General features: G+C 45.0%; 1 protein-coding gene across 6 annotated transcripts in view; it reads left to right on the top strand.

Moving 5' to 3' along the window:
* Positions 1-25,189, top strand: part of MAD1L1 (mitotic arrest deficient 1 like 1) — a 408,034-nt gene that overhangs the window by 35,826 nt on the left and 347,019 nt on the right. The window contains exon 1 of one of the 6 annotated variants that reach the window (XM_030801342.1): positions 23,533-23,872. The exons of 4 other annotated variants lie outside the window; for them this stretch is intronic. In XM_030801342.1, the coding sequence (XP_030657202.1) occupies positions 23,847-23,872 (26 nt within the window). In that variant the 5' untranslated portion in view covers positions 23,533-23,846. Of the gene's footprint in view, positions 1-23,532; positions 23,873-25,189 lie in introns of those variants that run through there. One more of the 6 variants, XM_030801344.1, reaches the window with a different exon arrangement.

Genomic DNA, 25,189 nt, shown 5'->3' with positions numbered 1-25,189 from the left:
AGAGCTCTGCAGCCCGCCAGTCTTGGTCGTGCCTGTGTCCGAGCTTGGGCCCCCGTGTGCAGGAAGAAGGTGGCCGTGCAGTGCACGTCATGTGTACCAGGCGTCGGTGGAGTGATGCGTGGGTCGGGGCTGGAGATGAGAGGAGGAGTGAGGAGAGGCTAGAAGCCTCCAGAGCAGTGGGGTTTCTTCCTCTTCTTCACTGGTGAGCGCTTCTTGAGCACACAGGTGTGTAGGCCTGGTGCTGGGTGCTGGGGATACAGCCGTAAGTCAGGGGCTGTTTTCCAGTCCTTTCAGACCTAGCTGGGCATGTGTCTGGTGGGTCAAGTGTGGCTCCTGAAGAGATGACACTTGAGAGGCTGGCAGCACGTTCCAGATAGGGCGGGTGCTGGCAGCACATGGGTTGGCCAGATGCGTGTTCGGACAGTGTTGTGTGGCTCCAGCTGTTTCTAACCACAGTTCTCCTGGGATGTGGCAGAAGCTGGACAGGTTGGCAGGGATCTGTCCTGAGGGTAGTTTGGACCGCATCCTGCAGGTCACAGGAGCTGCAGAAGGTCTTCATCAGGGAGGAACACATCCGCCATTGTGAAGGGGCCTCTTTCCTTGCTGAATTCACAGGGCGAGGACCTGGCGCCTTGGCAGGACCCTGCTGGTGGAAGTCCCTGGGGCTGTCTGACCCGCTACGGGTTTCAGCAGCCCCGAAGTGTGGGGAGGGCGGGCGGTGTTTCCTGGGTCAGTTGAGAGCCTCGTGGGGTAGGAGCCATGGAGTCAGTCGCATTGTAGTGAGAGTTAGAATTGAGCTGCGCTGTTCCCGTGAGCAGGGAGCCCGGCCGGAGGCCTTCTAACTTCTGAAGAGGGTTCGTGTTGAAGGCCAGACTCTTTCCCTGTTTTTCTGTTTCCTCTTCAGGTGAATGCCTGTTCCTTTGTGACCACAGTGTCTGTGGGTAGCACTGTGATTTTGGAGATGCTCGTTTGTTTGTTCATTTGAACATTTATTTGGAGACCTGCCGTTTGCCAGGCTTTGGGCTGGCTCTGGCGATGCCGTGACGAGTGCAGCACAGTCTGCCCACATAGTGCACACACACAGACAGCTTTAAACAATGAAAACAACAGGGGTGCTTCCTCAGATGCGATCAGTTGGAAGATGCCACAGGAGCATTTTGCGGGAGTATCTTAGTTGTAGACAGCCTTGTTGGATATGAATGACGCTAGTGGGAATGAAGGGCAGACGTTTTTCCTGTTTTGGAAACAGGTGGCTTACAAGAGCCTCTAGAGTTTATTTGTTTAAAGACAGACCCTGTTCTCAAGAGGGTCTTCACTTTGCTGGCAGGATGGCACTGTTGACGGTGGTAGTTGGCTCTAGAGAGCTGCTGTGTAGTTGACAAAGCCTGCTGATAATCAGTGTCTCATTTGTTCTTCCTCACAACCCTGTGGACTAAGCTGGGTTCTGGGAGGGGCTAACTGGCCCAAGGGCATCCAGTGAATTTGTGGCCCTGTTGCTGGAATGCTTGGCTGATCCTGGAGCATGGTGGGCTGTGCCCTCGATAACCTCCATCCATCTGGCTGGCCACATGGTGCCATGCAGCTGGATCCTGCATTTTTGTGAGCTGATCAGCCTGATGCTGGCACTGAAAGGATTCTGTTGGGAGCCTGAGCAGAACTCAGCACATGTGCGGGCATGAAGCCCATCAGCTGATAGCTTCTCTTTCAGACCTGATGGCTCCCAGCCGAACTTTGGCAAGAAGGACCTACCAGCCTGCTGGAGGGCTGACCTGCCTGCTTTGCTGGGAGCCAAGCACCTCCTGGTGGTTCTGGGATTTGGTTTTCGGTGGGAGGAGGCTCTCTGCAAGGTAGAGTAAGAGCAGTAATTACTTGGGAGAGGAAGCATTTAACTTCTGAGGCTGCAACACAATACTCTCTTGTTCGCGGAGGCGGCTGAGTTAGAAGATTAGCAATTAATTTTTTATCAGGTGCAAACTACTCTTCAGTTTCATGGAATCAAACAGTCCTCCCACAGCAAGGGAGGGGCAGGCTTCTACCCCATGTAATTTTTCAGAGCACTGCTGTTTGTCTGCTTTTGAGCTGATAGGAATTATTTATGAGTCTATGTGGAGGACATTTTGACACACAATTCTTGGTATTCCCATTTGCTCTTTCTAGTTTTTACTTTTTCTGTATTGCTAGTGTTTACTGCAATTAGGTCTCAGGATTATTTTGCCTTTTATTAGGATTGCAATTACAAAATGCAGGTATCAACTAGGTTCCTTTAAATTAAAGCTCATTTTTTATTGACTTGGATGAGAAAAGTAGGTATTTTTAGTAGCCTTAGTTGAAAAGAGTGTCATTGGTAGCTATTACAAGCATTTCCTTTAGTTTAGGTGTTTTTATTGTTTACTAGAGCTTAGCTGAAGTGTCATAGATAACCCAGTAGGGGTCACTGCTAAGTTATCTGTAAGTTTTCTAAGCTTGAGCTTTAGATTCAAATACTTTTTTTTTTTTTTTTTTGAGACACAGTCTTGCTGTGTTGCCTAGGCTGGAGTGCAGTGCCACGATCTCTGCTTGCTGCAACCTCGGCCTCCCAGGTTCAAGCGATTCTCCTGCCTCAGCCTCCCGAGTAGCTGGGACTACAGGTGCGCACCACCACACCTGGCTAATTTTTGTATTATTATATTTGTTTTTTTAGTAGAGATGGGGTTTTGGCATGTTGGCCAGGATGGTCTTGAAGTCCTAACTTCAGGTGATCTGCCTTCCTCGGCCTCCCAAAGTGCTGGGATTATCAGCGTGACCACTGCGTCAAGCCCAAAGACTTTTAATAATAGAAAATGTACTTTCTCTTGTTTCATCATTTAGTATGCTAGGTCTTCTTTGAGTTTCTGTAACTAAACAGTGGGTACCTATGATAGGTTGGGATGGATTTAGGGCAGAGTCTGGTAAGTTTTTTCTCTAAAGGGCTGGGTATTAATAGTAAATATTTACTTTGTAGCTTTGGGGGCCATAAGGTCTCTGTTACAATTACTTGGCTCTGCCTTTCTAGCCCAGAATAGGGTGACTAGCCCTCATGGTTTGTCTGGGACTGAGGAGTTTTGCTTGGGAGGTGGGACCTTTCATGTTAAAACTGAGATGACCCAGGATGAAACAGGACTGTCGTTGATTTTAGCGCAAAAGCTGCCATAGACAGTGTGTAAATGAATGGATATGGCTGTGTTCCAGTAAAACTTTATTTTCAAGACAGCTGGGGTGGGAGTAGGTTTGGCCTGAAGGCCATACCTGCTAACTCCTACCTGAGGATACAGGGCTAGCCATTTAATTTTGTTTTAAAAAAATCCATGCAGAGGCTGGGCATAGTGGCTCACGCCTGTACTCCCAGCACTTTGGGAGGCTGAGGTAGGCAGATGGCTTGACCTCAGGAGTTCAGGACCAGCCTGGGCAACATAGTGAGACCTCATCTCTACAAAAAAATACAAAAAAAACAAAAAATTAGCCAGGCATGGTGGCACGCACCCATGGTCCCAACAACTTGAGAGGCCAAGTCAGGAGGATCACCCGAGCCCAGGAGGCTGAGGCTGCAGTGAGCCAAGATCATGCCACTGCACTCCAGTCTAGGTGATAGAGCAAGAACCTGTCTCAAAAACAAAAACAAAAACAAAATCCATGCAGAGCCTTGCTGCCTTTTCTCTGCAGCTTTTCTTTTCCATGCAGAGCCTTTTGCTGCCCACACAGCATCATGGTGATTTCTTCCTTTCCAGATTTGGGACAGTTGGGTGACAGGGTGTGACCTTGCTTGAGGGTGGTCGTAGAAGAGAGCCTAGGATGAGATTGGCGTTTCCTGGATTGCAGCTCAGCACCTGCTCTGGCTGGAATCTTGGCAGTGCACAGTGAGGTTTTCTGGAGGAACCTGGAGTTACCCGAGGCTGTGTTACCCCTTGGTTAAGAATTGTGAAGGATAGGCCGGGCGTGGTGGCTCACGCTTGTAATCCCAGCACTTTGAGAGGCCGAGGCGGGCGGATCACGAGGTCAGGAGATCGAGACCACGGTGAAACCCCGTGTCTACTAAAAAATACAAAAAAAAAAAAAATTAGCCGGGCGTGGTGGCAGGCGCCTGTAGTCCCAGCTACTCGGAGAGGCTGAGGCAGGAGAATGGCGTGAACCCGGGAGGCGGAGCTTGCAGTGAGCTGAGATTGCGCCACTGCACTCCAGCCTGGGTGACAGAGCGAGACTCCGTCTCAAAAAAAAAAAAAAAAAAAAAATTGTGAAGGATAAAACCCTTATAAATTTGCTCCCAGGGTTGAGAAGTGCTCATTTCTTCTTGCCTTTTTTTCTGGTAGCTGAGAGTTCCCAGGAGCACATATTGTGATCATGTCAGTTCCATTCAACAAATATTTGTTGAGGGCTTATGACGTACCGTGGTGTATACTGGCTGGGAGATGCAGCAGAGAGCAGGACACACGGTCCCTGTGCTGAAACTGAGCACAGCAATATGGTGCTGGGTGCGGAGGTGGGGAAGGGCTTTGAGAACCAAGAGTTGGAGGGCCTCGCTGTTCTAGGACAAGGACCGTCCTCTGGGTGGGGACGCTTTCTCTCCAGGACATGGTGGCTGTCGGAGCTGGGTGGCTCTTGTCTCACCCCGGTTGCTTGGGCAAGTGAGTATGCTGGAGCGTGGCTTTGGCCGATGGTTTGTGAGCCTGCACCTGTCAGGCTCAGTTTGGGCTCCCTGTGGGGCGTGTGAGCCCCTGTTCTGACTGAGGGTTGGGTTAGGGTTTCCAGCCTCCCTGTCCCTGGGAAGAGACTCCACCCTCCTCCATGAGTGCTGAGCTCTGGGTCTGTTTGTACTGTGAGGAGTTGCTTTTGTCTCCATCAAAAACATGAACCACTGTTTGGAGCACTTCCATTTACTGACAACCCTTGCCAAATTAATTTTATTTAATTATCTCCCAGGGCTAAGCTTGGATACATTTTGTGTTAAATTCACAGTTTTTTCCTTTTCTAAACGAAATGGACTTAATATCCTTGTTAAAATCTGATTAAAACTAAAATTGAGTTTTTTGAAGTCTGATTATCCCATGAAATGGAATTTTAAACCTAATTACAGATGGATTTGCATATACTTTTCAGCACCATTGAAAAGAAACTTGGTATAAATTTATTAATGACATCCTTTTCTCTCGTTTCCTTGGGGCATGACGTTAGTTGAGGGGTATGAGGGAGATGGGGAGAAACACCACCCTTCTCCCCGCCCTTCCTTAGAATTTTTTTTTAAAACTTTACTCTGTGGAGAATCAGTTCCCAAGGAGCTTGAGCATAGTCACATTTTCATTCTCATCTTCGCTGCTCTACCGGCTTAGGTGGCTGATGGTTTTCCTCAATTGTTTTTCAATACTCAAAGCTCTTGTCTTTCGGAGGATGGAAGAGGGACATGCACAATCGTAGCTGCTGGCTTGTCTCCCCTGTCAGCTTAAAACGCAGATTTGGCCTGGTGTGGTGGCTCACGCCTGTTATCCCAGCACTTTGGGAGGCCGAGGTGGGTGGATCACCTGAGGTCAGGAGTTCGAGACCAGCCTGGCCAACATGGTGAAACTCCATCTCTACTAAAAATAACAAAAATTAGCTGGGCGTGGTGGCACATGCCTGTAATCCCAATGACTTGGGAGGCTGAGGCAGGAGAATCGCTTGAATCCAGGAGGTAGAGATTGCAGTGAGCCGAGATCATGCCATTACACTCCAGCCTGGGCAACCAGGGCAAAACTCCATCTCAAAAAAAACCCCAAAAAACAAAAAAACCCCATGGATTTATATTTAACATGCTACCTCCACCCTGATTTAATTTTAATTTTTAATTTTAAGTTTTATGTATTTTTTTTTTTATCGAGATGGAGGCTCGCTCTGTCACCCAGGCTGGAGTGCAGTGACACGATCTCAGCTCACTGCAACCTCTGCCACCCGGGTTCAAGCAGTTCTTCCACCTCAGCCTCCCGAGTAGCTGAGATTACAGGTGCCTGCCACTGCGCCTGGCTAGTTTTTGTATTTTTAGTAGAGACAAGGTTTCACCACGTTGACCAGGCTGATCTCGAACTCCTGACCTCATGATCCGCCTGTCTCAGCCTCCCAAAGTGCTGGGATTACAGGCGTGAGACATTGCGCCCGGCTTAATTTTTTTTTAATTTTTTTGAGACAGTCTTGCTTTGTGGCCCAGGCTGGAGTGTAGTGGCACAATCATGGGTCACTGCAGTCTCTGCCTCTTGGGCTCAAGCCATTCTCCCACCTGAACTTCTGGAGCAGGTGGGACTACAGACACTTGTCACCATGCCCAGCTAATTTTTGTATTTTTAGTAGAGATGGGGTTTCACCATGTTGGCCAGGCTGGTCTCAAACTCCTGAGCTCAAGTGATCCGCCTGCCTCAGCCTCCCAAAATGCTGGGATTACAGGTGTGAGCCTCCACCCTAGTTTTAGATACATTTGTATTATTAAAAAAGTAAAAACAAACTCTAAATGACCATTATGTGAAATAAACAAGAAGTTTCCAAAGGGCCATGTTCCTGTTCTTTGAGAAATCCCACCGTTGCAGGAGGGCTGTTTGCTGTTGCGTCTGGACTCGTGCTGCTTGTTGCGACTTCCTAGCGGCAGGTGGAGGTAACAGGCTCCCAGCGTACTTGCCTTCAGTCTGGCTGTCACCGTGGTTTTGTTTCGTCTGGAATTATGTGGGAATGGAATCATATGTCATGCAGTCGTTTGTGTCTGGTGATTTCACTCGCAGAATGTTTTCTGAAAAGCATTCATTCACATTTGTTGCTTGTATCAGTCAGTTGTCCTTGTTATATCGAATGGATATACCATAATTTTTAATCCAGTTTTTGGCTCTTGCAGATAAAGCTTCTGTGAACATTTGTATTCAAGTCTTTGTATGTATGTTTTCCTGTCTCTTGGGATAATACCTAGGAGTGGGGCCTCTGGGTGATATGGTGAGTATGTTTTAACTTTAGAAAAAGCTGATGAGCCAAAGTGGCTGCCTAATTCTGTCCCCTGGCCACCCGTGTGTGAGAATTCCGCTGGCCCCGCATCCCCAGTGCGTTCATTGAATTCCGCTGGGCCCGCATCCCGAGTTTGTTCATTGAATTTCGCTGGCCCCGCATCCCGAGTTCGTTCATTGAATTCCGCTGGCCCCGCATCCTGAGTGCATTCATTGAATTCCGCTGGCCCCGCATCCCCAGCGCGTTCATTGAATTCTGCTGGCCCCGAATCCTGAGCGCGTTCATTGAATTCTGCTGGCCCCGAATCCTGAGCGCGTTCATTGAATTCTGCTGGCCCCGAATCCTGAGCGCGTTCATTGAATTCTGCTGGCCCCGAATCCTGAGCGCGTTCATTGAATTCTGCTGGCCCCACATCCTGAGCGCGTTCGTTGAATTCCGCTGGCCCCGCATCTCGAATGCATTCATTGGCCGCCTTCACTTTAGCCATCCTGGTGGGTGTGTGCGGTATTTTCTTGTGGCCTTCGTTCCTGTTTCCCTGGTGACTAATGATGTTGAACATCTACTCATGTACTTAACTTGATGGCCATATATCTTCTTTTGTGAAGTGTCTTTTCAAAGTCTTCTCCCCATTTTTTAATTGGACTGTCATCTTCTGAGTTGGCAGAGTACTATATATATTCATGACAGAGTCTTTTGTCAGATGTACGGTGAATATTTTCTCCCAGTACGTGGCTTCCTTTTCATTTTCTTAGTGTCTTTTGAAGGGTAAAAGCTTTTAATTTTGCTAAGTCTGATTTATCAATTCATTTTCTTTATGGTTTGTGCTTTTTGTATCTGCCTAACCCAAGCTTTTAGAAACTTTCTAGCTTTAACTTTACTGTTAATTTTGAGTTCATTTTTGTGTGTAGTGTGGTCACAGTTGAGGGTCGCTTTCCTGACCCACAATAGGTATGTCTGTTTCCCCTTTGAATTTCCTTGGCACCTCTGATGAAAGCCTGTTGGCCACACACTCATGGGCCTTTGCTCGAGGTCATCTTTCATTGAATCGTGTCCATCCTTTCTCCAGTATAGTAAGGTCGTAATTACTGTCACTTCCTAATATTCTTTGAAAGAACATAGTAAGCCCTCCAGCTTTTTCTTTGTAAGAATTGTCTTGGCTATTTTAGTTTTTTTTTTATTTTCAGATAAATTTTAGATTTTAGCTTTCAGTTTGTTTTCTTCCCCCCTGTTTACTTTTTATTTCTTTTATTTTTTCTTGCCTTAGTGCACTCACTGGGATCTCCAGTGCAGTTTTACCTGGGCATGGTGAGAATGGCTGTCCTGATCTTGTCAGCCTTAGAGGGAAAGCGTTTAGATTTTCCTGAAGCATGAGGTTAGTTTTAGGGTCTTGTGAGATACTGTTCATCAGGTTGTGGAGGATTCTTTTCTTTTCCCCGATTTGTTGTATTGGGTCAAATACATATACAATAAAATTGACTGTGTTAACTGTTTTTAAGTGTACAGTTCAGTAGCTTTAAGAACATTCATATTGCTGTGCAACCACCACCACCATCCACCTCCAGAACTTTATCTTCCCAGACCCAAACTCTGTACCCATTAAACGCTCGCTCCCTGTGCTCCCCCTGTTGGCCCTGGGACCCACCATTCTGCTTCCTGCCTCTGTGATTTTTTTTTAAAAAATTTTTTTTGCACACAAAAACAATAAACATTTTCTAAAAATACATACAAACAAAAAGATGCGTATCAAACATATTAGGAAGGTTGCACATGGGAAGACGGGGAATAGAAATGGGGAGTGGGAATTAAAATAAATGAGAGAGGGACTTTATATGGATCAGTGATAATAACTCAATCCTCTATTTGACGAAGAAGGAGAAGGAAGAGGAAGAAAAAGAAAGTGGGATAAAGGATCAGAAAGGGAGGAAAATAGAAAAAATTAGAGTATGACTCCAGGGTAGACCTGTTTTGTTGTCACTGAGTTGGTTGGTTGGTTTGTCTGTTGTATTTTTCATATGTTTCGCCATGTTGGCCAGACTGGTCTCGAACTCCTAGCCCGAAGTGATCAACCCGCCTCGACCCCCAGAGTGCCGGGACCACAGGTGTGAGCCACCACGTCCAGCCCCCACATTGCTTCTGGCCTCCGTGGTAGACCTCCCAGACGGGGCGGCCGGGCAGAGGCGCTCCTCACTTCTTCCCAGACACGGGGCGGCCGGGCAGAGGCGCTCCTCACTTCTTCCCAGACACGGGGCGGCCGGGCAGAGGCGCTCCTCACTTCCCAGACCGGGCGGCCAGGCAAGGACGCTCCTCACTTCTTCCCAGATGGGGCAGCCGGGCAGAGGTGCTCCTCACTTCTTCCCAGATGGGGCGGCCGGGCAGAGGTGCTCCTCATTTCTTCCCAGACGGTGCGGCCGGGCAGAGGCGCTCCTCACTTCCCAGACGGGGCGACCGGGTAGACGCATTGCTCATTTCTTCCCGGACGGGGCGGCCAGGCAGAGACGGTCCTCACTTCTTCCCAGACGATGGGTGGCCTGGCAGAGGCGTTCCTAACTTCCCATACGATGGGTGGCCGGGCAGAGGCGCTCCTCACTTCCCAGACGATGGGTGGCCGGGCAGAGGTGCTCCTCACTTCCCAGACGATGGGTGGCCGGGCAGAGGCGCTCCTCACTTCCCAGACGGGGCGGCCGGGCAGAGGCTCTCCTCACTTCCCAGACGGGGCGACCGGGTAGACGCATTGCTCATTTCTTCCCGGACGGGGCGGCCAGGCAGAGACGGTCCTCACTTCTTCCCAGACGATGGGTGGCCTGGCAGAGGCGTTCCTAACTTCCCACACGATGGGTGGCTGGGCAGAGGCGCTCCTCACTTCCCAGACGATGGGTGGCCGGGCAGAGGTGCTCCTCACTTCCCAGACGATGGGTGGCCGGGCAGAGGCGCTCCTCACTTCCCAGGCGATGGGTGGCCGGGCAGAGGCGCTCCTCACTTCCCAGACGATGGGTGGCCGGGCAGAGGCGCTCCTCACTTCCCAGACGGGGCGGCCGGGCAGAGGCGCTCCTCACTTCCCAGAAGATGGGTGGCCGGGCAGAGGCGCTCCTCACTTCCCAGACGGGGCGGCCGGGCAGAGGCGCTCCTCACTTCCCAGACGGGGCGGCCGGGCAGAGGCGCTCCTCACTTCCCAGACGATGGGTGGCTGGGCAGAGGCGCTCACTTCCCAGACGGGGCGGCCGGGCAGAGGTGCTCCTCACTTCCCAGAGGATAGGTGGCCGGGCAGAGGCGCTCCTCACTTCCCAGACGATGGGTGGCCGGGCAGAGGCACTCCTCACTTCCCAGACGGGGCGGCCGGGCAGAGGCGCTCCTCACTTCTTCCCGGACGGGGCGGCCGGGCAGAGGCGCTCCTCACTTCCCAGACGGGGCGGCCGGGCAGACTGCCTCTGTGATTTTTGACTACAGTAGGGACCTCATAGAAGGAGAATCATGAAATATTTGTCCTTATGTGACTGGCTTATTTCACTTAATATAATGTCCTCAGGGATCATCCATGTTGTGGCATGTGCCAAAATGTCCTTTCTTTTTAAGGCTGAGTAATATTCTGTTGTATGGATAGACGATCCGTTCTTCTTATCCAGTCATCTGCTGATGGACACTTAGGCTGCTTCCACATTGTAGCTACTGTGAATAATGCTGCTATGAACAACAGCGTGCAGATATCTCTTAGAGACCCTGCTTTCAACCTGCTGATTCAACTTTTAACTATTTTAGGGGCCACTACATTGTTTTCCACAGTGGCTGTACCATTTTACATTCTCATCAAAGTGCACAGGAGTTCAGTTTCTCCACATCATCACCATGTGATGTGATTTTTTTCTTTGGTGGTAGCCATCCTAATAAGTGTGAGGTGGTGTCTTTTTCTGGCTTTGATGTGCATTTCCCTAATGATTAGTGGCGTGGAGCACCGTTCCATGTGCTCATTGGCCAGTTGTGTGTCTTCTTTGGAAAAATGTCTATGCAGGTTCTTCGCCTGTTCTTGAATTGCGTTTTTTTCATTGTTGTTTTAGGAGTTCCCTTGTATGTTTTGAATATTTTTCTTTTATAGATACGGTTTCCAAACATTTTCTCCCATTCTATAGGTTGTGTTTTCAGTCTGTTGATAGTGTCCTTTGATATATAGAATTTAAAAATTTACCAAGATTTCATTTGTCTGTTTTTGTTGTTATCTGTGCCTTTGATGTTGTATCCAAGAAATCTGTGCCAAATCCAATGTCATAAACCTTCTCCCCTGTTTTTTTCCTAAGAGTTTTATAGTTTTAGGTCTTACATTTAGGTCTTTGATTTGTTTTGGGTTAATTTTTTGTGTATGGTTTAAGGGCCCACTTCATTTTTTTGCATGTGGAGACCAGTTTTCCCAGCAACATGTGTTGAAAAGCTTGTCCATTCCTCATTGAATGGTTTTGGCACCTTTGTCAAAAATCATTTGAGCATACGAAGGGTTTATTTCTGGGATCTCTGCTGTATTTCATGGGTCCATATGCCTGTCATTCTATCAGCACCACACTGTTTTGATTACTGTGGCTTTGTATTAAGTTTTGACTTAAAGTGTGACTCTTTCAACTTTGTTCTAACTTTTCAAGATTGCTTTGGCGAGGGACCTTGGGGTCCCTTGAGATTCCATGTGAATTTTAGGATAGATTTTCCTATGTTTGCAAAATATTTAGTTAGGTCTTGATAGGGATTGCATTGAATGTCTAGATGGCTTTGGGCGGTGTTGACGTCTTAACAGCAAGTCTTCCACATGTAGTGGTTTCTGGAAGGTTAGTTGTGGTACGGAATAATCTTTTCAAATTGTTGTACTAAAATTCATTGGTCTGTCTTGCACTTTGAATGGACCTTTATCCATGCATGGTTATGCAACATCATACATCGCTCATTTGAAAATATCAACGCACTGAATTATGTAGGTCTTTTATTATACCTTATTAAAAAAATCATGAGCTAATCACCACAAGTTATTGAAAAGTAAACGTTAGGAATCCATCAAGCTTGTGGTGGCAGATACAGATTTTTAAGAATTTAGATATGTGTTTGGCAGCTTGAGTTTTATTATTTATATTTATAAATATAATTTTTTATATTTTTATAAATATTTATAAATATTTATAAATTTATAAATATAAATTTTTATAAATATATTTATAAATATATTTATATTTTATTATTTATATATAAATACTCTTGGTTGTATTCTTTCAAATGATAATGTTTATTTAATTCATTTTTGAGAAAATGTCTACCAGATGCTCAAGCCTGAGTAACTATTGTTGGTCAGTTATTTTTTCAGTAAAATATTTTACATAAAAAGGGCTAGTTCAGTTCACAACTCAAACATGGAGGACCAACCATCGCACTTTAGTATGCACCAGAAACGTCTCACATGTGCTTTGTATTTCTTCACACAGAATGTTGAGATCTTATCTGAGATCTTATCGAGGGGTTAAGATTTAACGAAGTGAATATTTTAACTGGGCCCAGTACTCCTGTAGTCCCAGCTGCTCGGAAAGTTGAGGTGGGAGGATGGCTTGGGCCCAGGAGTTTGTGGCTGTCGGGAGCTGTGATTGTGCCTGTCAGTAGCCATTGCAGTCCAGCCTGGGCACCATGGCAAGACCCCATGTGGTGCCCCTGGTTTGTTTCACTAATGTGTTATACCCATCAGTGCTTTTGTATCTTCAGTTCAAATGTCAGCACAGTTAGAAGAAAAAAGGCAAATAATAGCTTATTATTATTATTCCTTTTTTTTTGGAGACAGAGTCTTGCTCTGTCACCCAGGCTGGAGTACAGTGGCATGATCTTGGTTCACTGCAACCTCAGCCTTCTGGGTTCAAGTAATTCTCCCACCTCAGCCTCCCCAGTAGCTGGGACTACAGGTGTGCGCCACCATGCCTGGCTAATTTTTTGCATTTTTTGGTAGAGACAAGGTTTCACCATGTTGGCCAGGCTGGTCTTGAACTCCTGACTTCGAGTGATCCACTTAGTATTATTATGAAAATAATTTTGATGGCCAGGCGCAGTGTCTCACGCCTGTAGTCCCAGCACTTTGGGAGGCCAAGGTGGGCAGATCACCTGAGGTTAGGAGTTCAAGACCAGCCTGGCCAACATGGCGAAACCTTGTCTCTACTAAAAATACAAAAATTCATTGGGCGTGGTGGCGTATGCCTGTAATCCCAGCTACTGGGGAGGCTGAGGCAGGAGAATCACTTGAACCTGGTAGGTGGAGCTTGCAGTGAGCTGAGATTGCGCCACTGCACTCCAGCCTGGGGGACAGAGCTAGACTCCGTCTCAGAGGAAAAAAAAAAAAAAAGAAAAAGAAAAAGAAAATAGTTTTGATGTTACAAGACTGCCTAGAAGGGTGTCTACAGACCACACTTAGTGAACTGTTGTCCTAGCACTTAGTCCCTCAAGGCCAGAAGGAGGCTCACAAGTTGGACTCACATGTGATCCTACAGCTCTGTGACATGCTCTTCCAAAATATTGTACAGATAATGTAAATCCATGCTCACTACAAAGAAAGCTCAAACAGTACAGAATTAAAGTGAAACTTCCTTGGATTTCTCTGCTTTTTCAAATTCTGCTGTATCCCAGGTTAACATCAGCAGTTTGCTATAAGTCCTTAGATAATTTTTATGTGCATGGACGTCTTACGTACATAACAAATGGCATCATATGGCCTGTATTGTTATATTATTTTCTGTTGGATTGAGTTACTTGAAGTGTCTGATGTTTACTCTTGAGTAGCCGTTATTCCATTGTAGAAGGCACATATTTTAACTATTTCCTTATTAGCATACACTACAGTTCTTGCCAATTTTTTCTTTTTTTTTTTTTTTGCTATTAACACACAGATTTAGTGAATACCATTTCATTAAACATATTTTTTTAAGTGTATCTGAAAGATTCTTTTTATTGATGGGAATACTAAGACATAGGGTATGAATATTTAACACTTTAATAATTTTTGCCAAATTACTTTCCAAAATTATACTTCTGTTAACAGTACTTAAGATTGCCCATTTTTCTGATAACATTCATTGATGTTGTCAGTGTTTCCAGTTTTTGCCCTTTACTTAAAGTCAGCTGCTGTATTCTTAGCACAGTGCTTTCTGTGACAGATGTTTCAGATGACGGTGCTTCCTGCCCGCAGGCGCATCTGGCTGCCCTGGTAGCTTTCAGGCTCTCAGGCACCCCTCCCTAATGGACCCACTGGGGTCAAGGGCTCTGAAAATGCTGCCCACCCTGGCCCAAGGGCCTCCTGAACAGGTAGGCTCGGGGTGGGGTTGAGTCTGGTGGCTTAGATGACAAATGGAGGTAGAGGATGCATTCTCGCCTGTTATTTTGATTTTTTTCTCTCCTCACCCTGACCATCACGTTCTCGCCTTTTCCAGCTCAATCCCCAGTCACACTAGCTTCCCAGGGTTAAAATGGTCTCTCTCTCTCACAAAACTTGTTTAGAAATCTAGAAGCATTGAAAAAGAAAAAAAAAACGAAAACAAAATCTAGAAGCATGCATGTGGCTTAGAAAATGCCTTTGTGTTGCCAGATGCAGTTCCCTTGCTTCGACAGTGGCATTCAATGTGCTCTTTTAAAAAAAGAAACTATCTATTCCTTTAACTTTTTTTTGAGATAATAATTACACATACAGTGAAATGGACAGATCGTACGTATATAATTGAGTGAGTATTGAAAATGTACCACTTGTGTAATCACTGCCTCCATCAGGCTGCAGAAAGTTTCCGTTACCTCTGGAAGTTCCTTCTAGTCCCTTCAATCAATTCCTACCCTCGGGAGACCAGCACTGTTCTGATTTCTATTACCATAAATTAGTTTTGTGTGTTCTTGAATTGTAAATAAATGGAATTGTACTGTGTTTATTCTTAAATTGCTGTCATCTTTTGCCCAGGGATGGGACTAGGGGGAGGCGAGAGAGTGTGGGATCTACACTGCACACCCCGAGAGTGAGATTCTGAGAGCAATCACCTCCTGAAAGTTCGTACGCCGGCATCTCTCTTGCTTCACCCTCGTCCTGGCCCTGCTTTTGGACAACAGAGTGCTTTTGAGGTTCATCCCTGTTTTGGGGAGATGAGTTGGTATGTTATAATTTATTTTTATTATTTATTTATTTTTTGAGATGGAGTTTCACTGTTGTTGCCCAGGCTGGAGTGGCATGGTGTGATCTCGGCTCACTGAAACCTCCGCCTCCTGGGTTCAAGTGGTTCTCCTGCCTCAGCCTCCCGACTAGCTGGGATTACAGGCGTGCACTACCATGCCTGGCTAATTTTTGTATTTTTAGTAGAGACAGGGTTTCACCATGTTGGCCAGGCTGGTCTCGAACTTCTGACTTCAAGTGATCCGCCTGCCTCAGCCTCCCAAAGTGCTGGGATTACAGGCGTGAGCCACCGCGCCCAGCCGAGTTCTTTCTTATGCTTAATAGCTTTGTTTTTGTTTTTATTTTTATTTTTAATTATTATACTTTTAAGTTTTAGGGTACATGTGTACAACGTGCAGATTTGTTACATATGTATACATGTGCCATGTTGGTGTGCTGCACCCATTAACTCGTCATTTACATTAGGTATATCTCCTCATGCTATCCCTCCCCTCTCCCCCCACCCCACAACAGTCCCCAGTGTGTGATGTTCCCCTTCCTGTGTCCATGTGTTCTCATTGTTCAATTCCCACCTATGAGTGAGAACATGTGGTGTTTGGTTTTATGTCCTTGCGATAGTTTCCTGAGAATGATAGTTTCCAGCTTCATCCATGTCCCTGCAAAGGACATGAACTCATCACTTTTTATGGCTGCATAGTGTTCCATGGTGTATATGTGCCACATTTTCTTAATTCAGTCTATCATTGTTGGACATTTGGGTTGGTTCCAAGTCTTTGCTATTGTGAATAGTGCCACAATAAACATAGCTTTGTATCTGTTCCTTGGGAAGTGTCTGTTCTTAGTCTTTTGGGAAATTGTATTGGTTTATTTTCTTTCTATTGTTGATTTTTCCAAGTTCTTTATTCTGGTTACAAGTTTTTCATCCAGTGTATGTCTTGTCAACATTTTTGCCCTGTCTGTGGCTTGTCATTTTCTTTAGTTTTTAGATTATTAAAATACACATGACTACTACTGTAAGATTGACTGTTGTTGTTCTTTTTTTTTTTTTTTGAGGCAGAGTCTCGCTCTGTCACCCAGGCCAGGATGCAGTGGCGCGATCATAGCTCACAGCAGCCGCTAACTCCTGGGCTTAAGTGATCCAGCTTCCTGAGTAGCTGGGAATACAGGTGTGAGCCACCACACCTGGCTAATTTTTTCTTTTTTGTAGAGATAGGGTCTCGCTATGTTGCCCAGACTGGACTTGAACTTGTGACCTCAAGCAGTTCTCCCACACTGGCCTCTCAAAGGGCTGGGATTATAAGTGTGAGCCACCATGCCCTGCCGATTGTCTGTTTTAAAGTGTTTAATTTGGTGGTTTTTAGTATATTTGTAAGGTTGTACACTCATACTCGCTGTCTAATTCCAGAACATTGTCATGGTCCCCAAAGGAAGCCCAGTTGGCCGAAATTCCCTGTTCTCCTTTCCCCAGCCCCTGGCAGCCACTCCTCTGCTCTTTGTCTCTTGGTTTGCATGTTCTGGACATTGTGTGTCAGTGGAATCGCACCATAGGTGGCCTCTGTGCTGGTGCCCTCCTCTCAGCACGTTCTCAAGGGGCGTCTACCCTGTGGCACGGATCAGCGCTCCCTTCCACCACATGGCGTGTGATCATACCCTGTTGTGTCATCAGAGCTCATTTCAGTGACCCGTTCATCAGCTGTAGACATTTGGGTTGTTTCACTTTCCGGCTATTACGAACATTCAAGTACAGATGTTTGTATGAGACCTTTTTATTTTTCACTTCTCTTGAGTGGAAACACTGGGTTACATGGTAGCTCTTTAACTTTTTTAGGAATTGCCAAACTATTTTCCATAGTAACTACGCCATTTTACATTCCCATCGGCAGTATATGAAGATTCCAGTTTCTCTGAATTTTTAAACCTTATTATGATGTCTTTTTTCTTATGGTTATCCTCGTGGGTGTGGAGTGGTATCTTAAAGTGGATTTTTTTTTTTTTTTAATGACTGCATGATTTTTCATTGGACGGATATAGCGTAATTTAAACAATGACTTACCGTGGGACAAAAAATTATTTCCAGTTACATTTTATAATCTTCATTGTTTTTATCAGTAGGAGTTTATTTTTTTAATGGGATTTTATTTTTTATTTCAATAGTTTTTGGGGAACGTGGTGTTTGATTGCATGGAAAAGCTCTTTAGTTGTGGTTTCTGAGATTTTGGTGCACATGTCACCCGAGCAGTGTATACTGTACCCAATGTGTAGTCTTTATCTCTCACCCCTTTCCCCTGAGTCCCCAGAGTCCATTGTATTGCTCTTACACGTTTGTGTCCTCATAGCTTAGCTCCTGCTTATAAGTGAGGACATGAGATGTCTGGTTTTTCCGTTCCTGAGTTTCTTCACTTAGAAGAATGGTCTCCAACTCCATCCAGGTTGCTGCAAATGCCATTATTTCATTCTTTTTTATGGCTGAGTAGTATTCTATGATATATATATATATATAGACCCCATTTTCTTTATCCACTCTGTTGATAGGCGTTTAGGCTGGTTCTGTATCTTTTCAGTTGTGAATTGTGCTGCTGTGAACATGCGTATGCACATGTCTTTTTCATAGAATGACTTCTTTCCTCTGTAGGATTGCTGTCTCAAACGGTAGCTCTACTTTAAGTTCTCGAAGGAATCTTTGTACTGTTTTCTGTAGTGATTGTACTAGTTTACATTCCCACGAGCAATGTAAAAGTGTTCCCTTTTCACTACATCCATGCCAACATCTGTTATTTTTTGATTTTTAAATTATGGCCATTCTGGCAGGAGCAAGGTGGTATCTCATTGTGGTTTTGATTTGCATTTCCCTGATAATTAGTGACATTTAGCATTTTTTAAATCTTATGTGCTTTTTAATTTGTATTTCTCATGGCTAACGTGAAACTGTGTGGAGACGTCAGTGGCCGCATAGAACAGAGACACAAACATTACAGAATTAGTTCAGAAAAGTCACGAAACAAGTAAAAAACAACTACAGCTAGCAGCACCAGCAGCCAGCCCTGGCAAGGGCAGAGAATCTGATTTCCAGAGTTGCCGCAAAAATCAGAAGACGTGCAAGAAGCAAGAAAGTATAATTCATACATGGTGGAAAAAGCAATCAGTAGAAGCAGAATATCAATAAAAAGAAACTATAAAGAGAAACCACATAGAAATTCTACAGATGAAAAGTACAGCAACTGAAATGAAAATTCGCTAGATAAGCTCACCAGCATATTTGAGCAGCAGAAGAAAGAATCAGCAAACCTGAAGATAGGTCCGTCAAGATTCTCCAGTAAGGGGAATAAAGCAGAGAGAGAAGAAAAATGAAGACAGGATACGTGCTCTCTCCACTTCTCTTCAGCATTGTGCTGGAGGCTCTACCCCGGACGTTTGTTCAAGGAGAGGAAATAGAAGACATCCAGATTGGAAAGGAAGAAGAAAACTGTCTCTATTTGTGGAAGACATGATTTTATACATTAAAAAACTGAAAGATACACATTTACAAAATTATTAGAGCTAATAAACAAGTTCAATAAAGTTGCAGGATACAACATCAATATTAAATATTATCTTATATTTAATATAAGATAACGTTTAATATTATACGTTAGCAGTGAACAATCCGGTAACAATCATTATCCCCAGAGATATTTTGTCTAATTTTCTCGTTGGCATTTTACTTTGTTTCAGATGCTACAGAAACAAGCCCAGTTTCCTTGACAGTTGCACTATTTTTGTTATAAAACCTCACTAGACATTTCACATTTGAAAACTCTGAGTCGTAAATTAACCACAGCCATCAAGTCTCTGTGATCTGTGGACAGTTTTTCCTTTGCCTCTAGTGCTTGTCTGGAAGGTCGGCATGCTTTAGGCTAGAGTCTCTATCTTCAGCAAAGGCCAGTCTCAGAATGAATATTAGCCAGAGATTTCCTGAGATACCTGGAACTGGGGAGTCCTTGATGAGGGGCTCCGGTGCATGCTGGGCCAGGTGGTGGCCACTCCGCCTTTGCCTTCATTTCCTGCTTGCTCAGAGCTTCAAGGTGAGCGGGAGGGAGAACCCAGGGCCCTCACAGGCCTTTCCGAGCCTGTGCGCAACACGCGCGGACATGGCCCCTTAGAATCTCAGTCCCCATGGACAGCTCATTTCTTAGCTTGTCTGTGTCAGTGTTTTGGCGAGTCTTTTGTTTGCCACTGCTGTCACTCAGCCATTTGTGATGTTGAAGTGGTTGACAGACCCATCCCCCGACCAAGTTTTTGCCCTGGGAGAGATTAGGGGAGGTCAAATCAAGACAGGACTTTCTTTTCTTTCTTTTTTTTTTTTTTGAGACGGAGTTTAGCTCTTGTTGCCCAGGCTGGAGTGCAGTGGCACGGTCTTGGCTCACTGCGACCTCCGCCTCCCAGGTTCAAGCGATTCTCCTGCCTTGGCCTCCTGAGTAGCTGGGATTACAGGTGCCTGCCACCACGCCCAGCTCATTTTTTGTATTTTTAGTAGGGATGAGGTTTCACCATGTTGGCCAGGCTGGTCTCAAACCCCTGACCTCAGGTGATCCACCCGCCTTGGCCTCCCAAAGTGCTGGGATTACAGGCGTGAGCCACCATGTCCAGCGTAAGACACGACTTTCAATCGGGATCTTTTTTTTTTTTTTTTTTTTGTATTTTTAGTAGAGACGGGGTTTCACCGTGGTCTCGATCTCCTGACCTCGTGATCCGCCCGCCTCGGCCTCCCAAAGTGCTAGGATTACAAGCGTGAGCCACCGCGCCCGGCCGACAATCGGGATCTTAAGGTAGTAAGAGACCCAGATGGGTCAAGTAATAACTCTTCTTTGGGAGTGATATTTTGAGAGATGCCCGCCCCATTCTGTTCCCTCTGTCCTGGGAAGGTAGACTGATTTTTCTTTTTTTTTTTTTTTTTGAGACAGAGTCTCGCTGTTGTTGCCCAGGATGGAGTGCAATGGCGCGATCTTGGCTCACTGCAACCTCTGCCTCCCGGGTTCAAGCGATTCTCCTGCCTCAGCCTCCTGAGTGGCTGGGATTACAGGCATGCGCCACCACGCCTGGCTAATTTTTGTATTTTTAGTAGAGACGGGATTTTACCATGTTGGTCAGGCTGGTCTCAAACTCCTGACCTTGCAGTCCGCATGCCTCGGCCTCTCATAGTGCTGGGATTACAGGCATGAGCCACCGCGCCCGGTCTAGACTGATTTTTCAAGGCCACCATGGAGTTGTGATGTGGGGGCTGGGACCAGGGTGAGTTAAAATGCCCCAGGCTCACTCTTCTTGAGAGCCACCCCATTTTCTTGACTAAATGTTCCCAGATTGCTGTAAGCCTTTGGTTAGTTTTCAGAGTTCAAAAAGCTGATTCTGACCGTTCAGTCACTCTTCTGTTGCTTTTATGGCAGAGTGAACTTCCACAGGCTCTTACTCTAACATTTTTACTGAGATCTTAATGGTGTTTTGGATGAGTAAAAATTTTTGATTTTGATGAAATCCAATTCATCAATTTTTTCTTTTGTGATAGTAGTTTTTCTTTTTTTTCTTTTCTTTTTTTTTTTTGAGACTCTCTCTGTGTCGCCTAGGCTAAAGTGCAGTGACGTGATCTCAGCTCACTGCAACCTCCGTCTCCTGAGTTCAAGTCATTCTCCTGCCTCAGCCTCCCAGGTAGCTGCGATTACAGGCGCCCGCCACCACACCCGGCTAATTTTTGTACTTTTAGTAGAGACAGGGTTTCGCCATGTTGGCCAGGCTTGTCTTGAACTTCTGACCTCTGGTGATCCTCCTGCCTTGGCCTCCCAGAGTCCTGGGATTACAGGCATGAGCCATCGTGCCCAGCCTAATTTCTGTGTTTTAAGAACTGTTCCATTTCATGGTTGCAAATTTATTTTATGTTTTCTTCCTGTACATTTGGGTGAATTCCCCTCTTCTTGAGGTCCTCCCGGTATCCTGAGGTTCCTGTCTTTCCAGCAAGTGGTCTTAACCGTCTGGATGATGGGAGAGTTTTGTTGCTGTTGGCTGCATATGCACAGCCATCTTTGACCCTTCAGAATGGTTTGTCATTCTTTATTGAGTGACCATTGTTCTCAGATGACACGCAGATAAGGCACTGGTTGTACGGTTTGTCCAATTCTGTCACATTAAAAAGGAGGAAGGGTTCTTATTGAACCTACTGCTATGAAAATTAAGGAGACTCAGTAAGAGTTTCTGAATTCTGGGATACCAGTGAAGGTCAGTGATCATTTGAAATATTTCATTTTTATCAAAGCTGAGTTCAACAAATTGTTGTAGGTTAAATAGCTTAAGAAGAAAGCTCAATCACTTCCCCTTGTATCCAGAAAATAGAACATAAAACCAATATCCACAAATAACCGAAATAAAACGTCCCTCTTCAGTTTATTTAGTTCTGTGTAATTAATTCTTATCCTGTTAGATCTAGGATTTATAACCTCATGAAACCATTGCTTCTTGCCTGAAGTGAATTTGGAAATGTGGACTCAACCTCCTGGTGTGTTTGAAAGTGGTGTAAGTGTCGCTGTTGCCTCCTGAGCCTGTCCCCACAGGTCTCAGTCGTGGAGATGTCGGCTGCAGTCCTTCTCCAGAGCCACTGAGACCGCCCTTCTTGCTGAAGATGCAAACTCTGGCCTATGAGTTTATCCCGAGCTTTCAGGCAGGCGTTTTCAGAGTCAAACAGAAACTGTTCACGGATGACAAAGACTTGATGGCAAAGGTTAATTTCTTACTGATAATTTTTAAGTGTGAAATGCCTGATGAGGTTTTATACAATTTTCAAACATGAAATGTCTGATGTGGTTTTAATAATAATGCAACTAATGAGGAAATTGGGTTGTTTCTGTGGCATCCAAAACAAAGATAAAAAGGCGATTAAAAAATTAGACAAAATATTACTAAGGATAATGATTCAGCCTGTTTCAAAGAAGTCAGTGGATGTTAACATCAGATTCATTGAAATGGGTGAACATAATTTTTATGAAGAAAACAGTCTTGAGATGTATAATGTTGAGACAAAATATTCCCAGAATATATCAAAGCATATCCAATGAAGAGATTGGGTAAGTCTGAGATAGAGTGAACCATTTTTGATTTCATAAAACCTCACGAATACATCTGCTATACATGAATGCATAGCACTAGGCCACTTGAGAACCAGTGGCCTAGAAAGTGCCAGATTCAAATTAAAGAAGTAATGTGGCTAATCATTTTAGGTCTTTGAAATTGTGGCTATAACACTATGTTGTTACTGCCTGATATCAGGGAGAGCACTTGAAGGACGGATACAGAAAAACTTGACCAGACTATTTCATAAGCATTTTGGTCTGTGTTTCTCCTGACATTAAAACATATTATGGAATGCGAAGGCATTGACAGATCTCCAGGGATTTCCACTGAAGCGCACCGTTTCCGAAATACGTCTTTTAATAACATATTAGCGATTCACAGTTCACCTGGAGAAGGCTAGGTGTCTCTTCTGATTTCACAACCCTGGCCACACAGCTCACCAAGCAAACAGCTATTACTAGCATATGTTTTTTAAAGGAGATCTTGCCTATCTTTTGATCAATTTAATCCTAAGAATTTTGTATTATTGATGATAGAGTAGAATTTTGAAGAATGTCACCTTTCCAATATTTGCTGTTATTGCATAGACACAGTATAGTTTAGTATGTTGACAGTGTCATGTGACTTTGCTGGATTCTCGTGTATAGAGACAGTATAGTTTTAGTGTTTTGACAGTGTCCTGTGACTTTGCTGAATTCAGTCTTAATGCCAGTAAGTTTTTTTTTTAAGATTCCTTAGGCTTTTTTGTGTAAAAATAGCGCTATTTGCAAATAAAGACAGTTTTACTTCTTCCTCTTGAGCTTTATACCTTTTGTTTCTTTTTTATCGCATTATTACATTGGCCGGGACTTCTGGTATGACGTGAAATAGCAGTGGTGATAGCAGATAGCTTGTTCTTATTTTTGATCTGGGGGAAAATGTTCAATATTTCACTCTTTTATTTTTATTTTTTTTCCTGGAGATGGAGTCTCACTCTTCACCCAGTTTGGAGTGCAGTGGCGGAATCTCGGTTCACTGAAACCTCTGCCTCCCAGGTTCCAGTGATTTTCCTGCCTCGGCCTCTCTAGTAGCTGGGATTATAGGCATGTGCCACCATGCCCAGCTAATTTTTGTATTTTCAGTAGAGACGAGGTTTTGGCATGTTGGCCAGGCTGGTCTCGAACTCCCAACCTCAAGTGATCTGCTCACCTTGGCCTCCCAAAGTGCTGAGATTACAGGTGTGAGCCACCACACCCAGACTCATCCTTAGACTTGTATTTAATTAAAAAAATGTACAATGCAGACAGGATGGCTGATGATAGTCCTTTTTTCCTGCCTGATTTTGGTTATTTGTGCCTTTTCTCTTCTCTCAGTATCTTCAGATGTCTACCAACTTTACTAGCCTTTTAAAGTAACTGATGTTTGACTTGGTTGATTTCTCACCTTTGTATTTCTTCCATCTGGTTTTAATCTTTATTTCCTGTCTTCGGGTTTCTTTTGCATGCTTACGAAACTTCCTGGGTGATTGTGTGGGATGGCCTGGACGTAAGCGACCAGGGCTTCAGGAGGAGGATGAGCCCCACCCCTTCTGTGGTGGGAATTCCTGAGCGCTGTTGGGCTGCACGTGGCTCCTACTTTGGCAGTCATTCAACAAGCCTGAGGAATGTGGCTTACTGGTAAAATAGAAAAGTATGTTGCCAGAGTTTTTCTAGGACCCGTTTGGGGATGGAGAGGATGGTAGATTGAATACATACACCTACCTTCTTCTTTCTGAAACCTCATACTGCAGTGAAAAGAGTGGTGGTTTTTTGTTTTGTTTTGTTTTGTTTTTTTTTTGGCAAAGGGTCGTGTGAATAAGGAGAAAGTAAAGTCATAGCATTCCTATTTCAGAAGCTGGAATGTATATTGGAGAGTTGGTGTTTGGACTTAGCTGACTTGAGAAAACCAAATGCTAATTTGGGAGTGGGGAAAGCTGAGAGCTAGCTTGATCTGTGCTGCAGAGTTTTGACCACGCTTGGGAGCTGTGACAGCTTACTTCCAGAGTGGCCACATGAGGACATAAGAGTGTGTTGTGAGCCGGCTGCTCAGAGGCCCTGGTCCCTGCTCAGCCCGGTGCAGCCGGGGCGGGCATTAGGCGTGCTGAGCAGGCGGTAAAGCCAATGGTCGTGCACTTGGCGCTTTTCGGGACGGGGTGCCTTACAGACCATGGTAAGTGAACTCTGTGTGACCGCCGAGATGACCAGCTTTGTCCCCACTCAGCATTGAGTCCGGGCTGGTGGAGCATTGTCCACTAAGCAAGAGTAGAAGGGCCTCCTATGGGGACTGAGACTATCCAGAGGGAGGACAGAAAGGCACCGAAGTCGCCATCTCACAACTCTCTTGCCATGAAACTTACAGGTGGCCGTCACAGTCGCTCACTCAGAGCCTCCTAGACATCTGAAGGAGTCTCTGATATAAAAGGTATAGACCAAGCAAACAGAGAAACAGCGCAGAGGAAATGGAAATTATGCGAGGGTAACACTTCCAGGAAGAAACCTCTCATAAGCATCCTCAGTGAGATAAAAGTAGTTACTTTAACACGAGAAGATAATGAAACAAGAAACATGTCCTCTGGAAGAAGAACATTCGGTGAACAAGAAGAGTTCTGGGAAATTAAAACTATGTGAACAGATGTAGGGAAAAAATCAGTGTAAGTGTCAGAAAAGTTAAGGAAATCCAGAAAGCAAAAAAAGATCAAACAGGAGAAACGGAATATACTCTGAGGATCGGGTTCTGTGGACCATATTCAACAAGTACAGCAAAGAAATGGCGGGGAGGACAGCATAATGAAACAATTCAAAAACACTTTCTTAGAGCGTAATTGTCTTCTAGACTGAAGGAGCCATTAAATACCCAGTCCAGTGGACGAACGTCTGTGATCAAAGACCATTGCCATGGCATGTTGCTGTGACCCCATATATTAGGGTAAAGTCATGATCCTACACACTTTCAGAAGGATGAGAATAG

This window comes from Nomascus leucogenys, chromosome 20, assembly GCF_006542625.1.
Source record: "Nomascus leucogenys isolate Asia chromosome 20, Asia_NLE_v1, whole genome shotgun sequence".
Classification (NCBI taxonomy): Eukaryota; Metazoa; Chordata; class Mammalia; order Primates; family Hylobatidae; genus Nomascus; species Nomascus leucogenys.
Note: the sequence above shows the minus strand (reverse complement) of the source record. Positions and strands in the feature narration are given on the sequence as shown.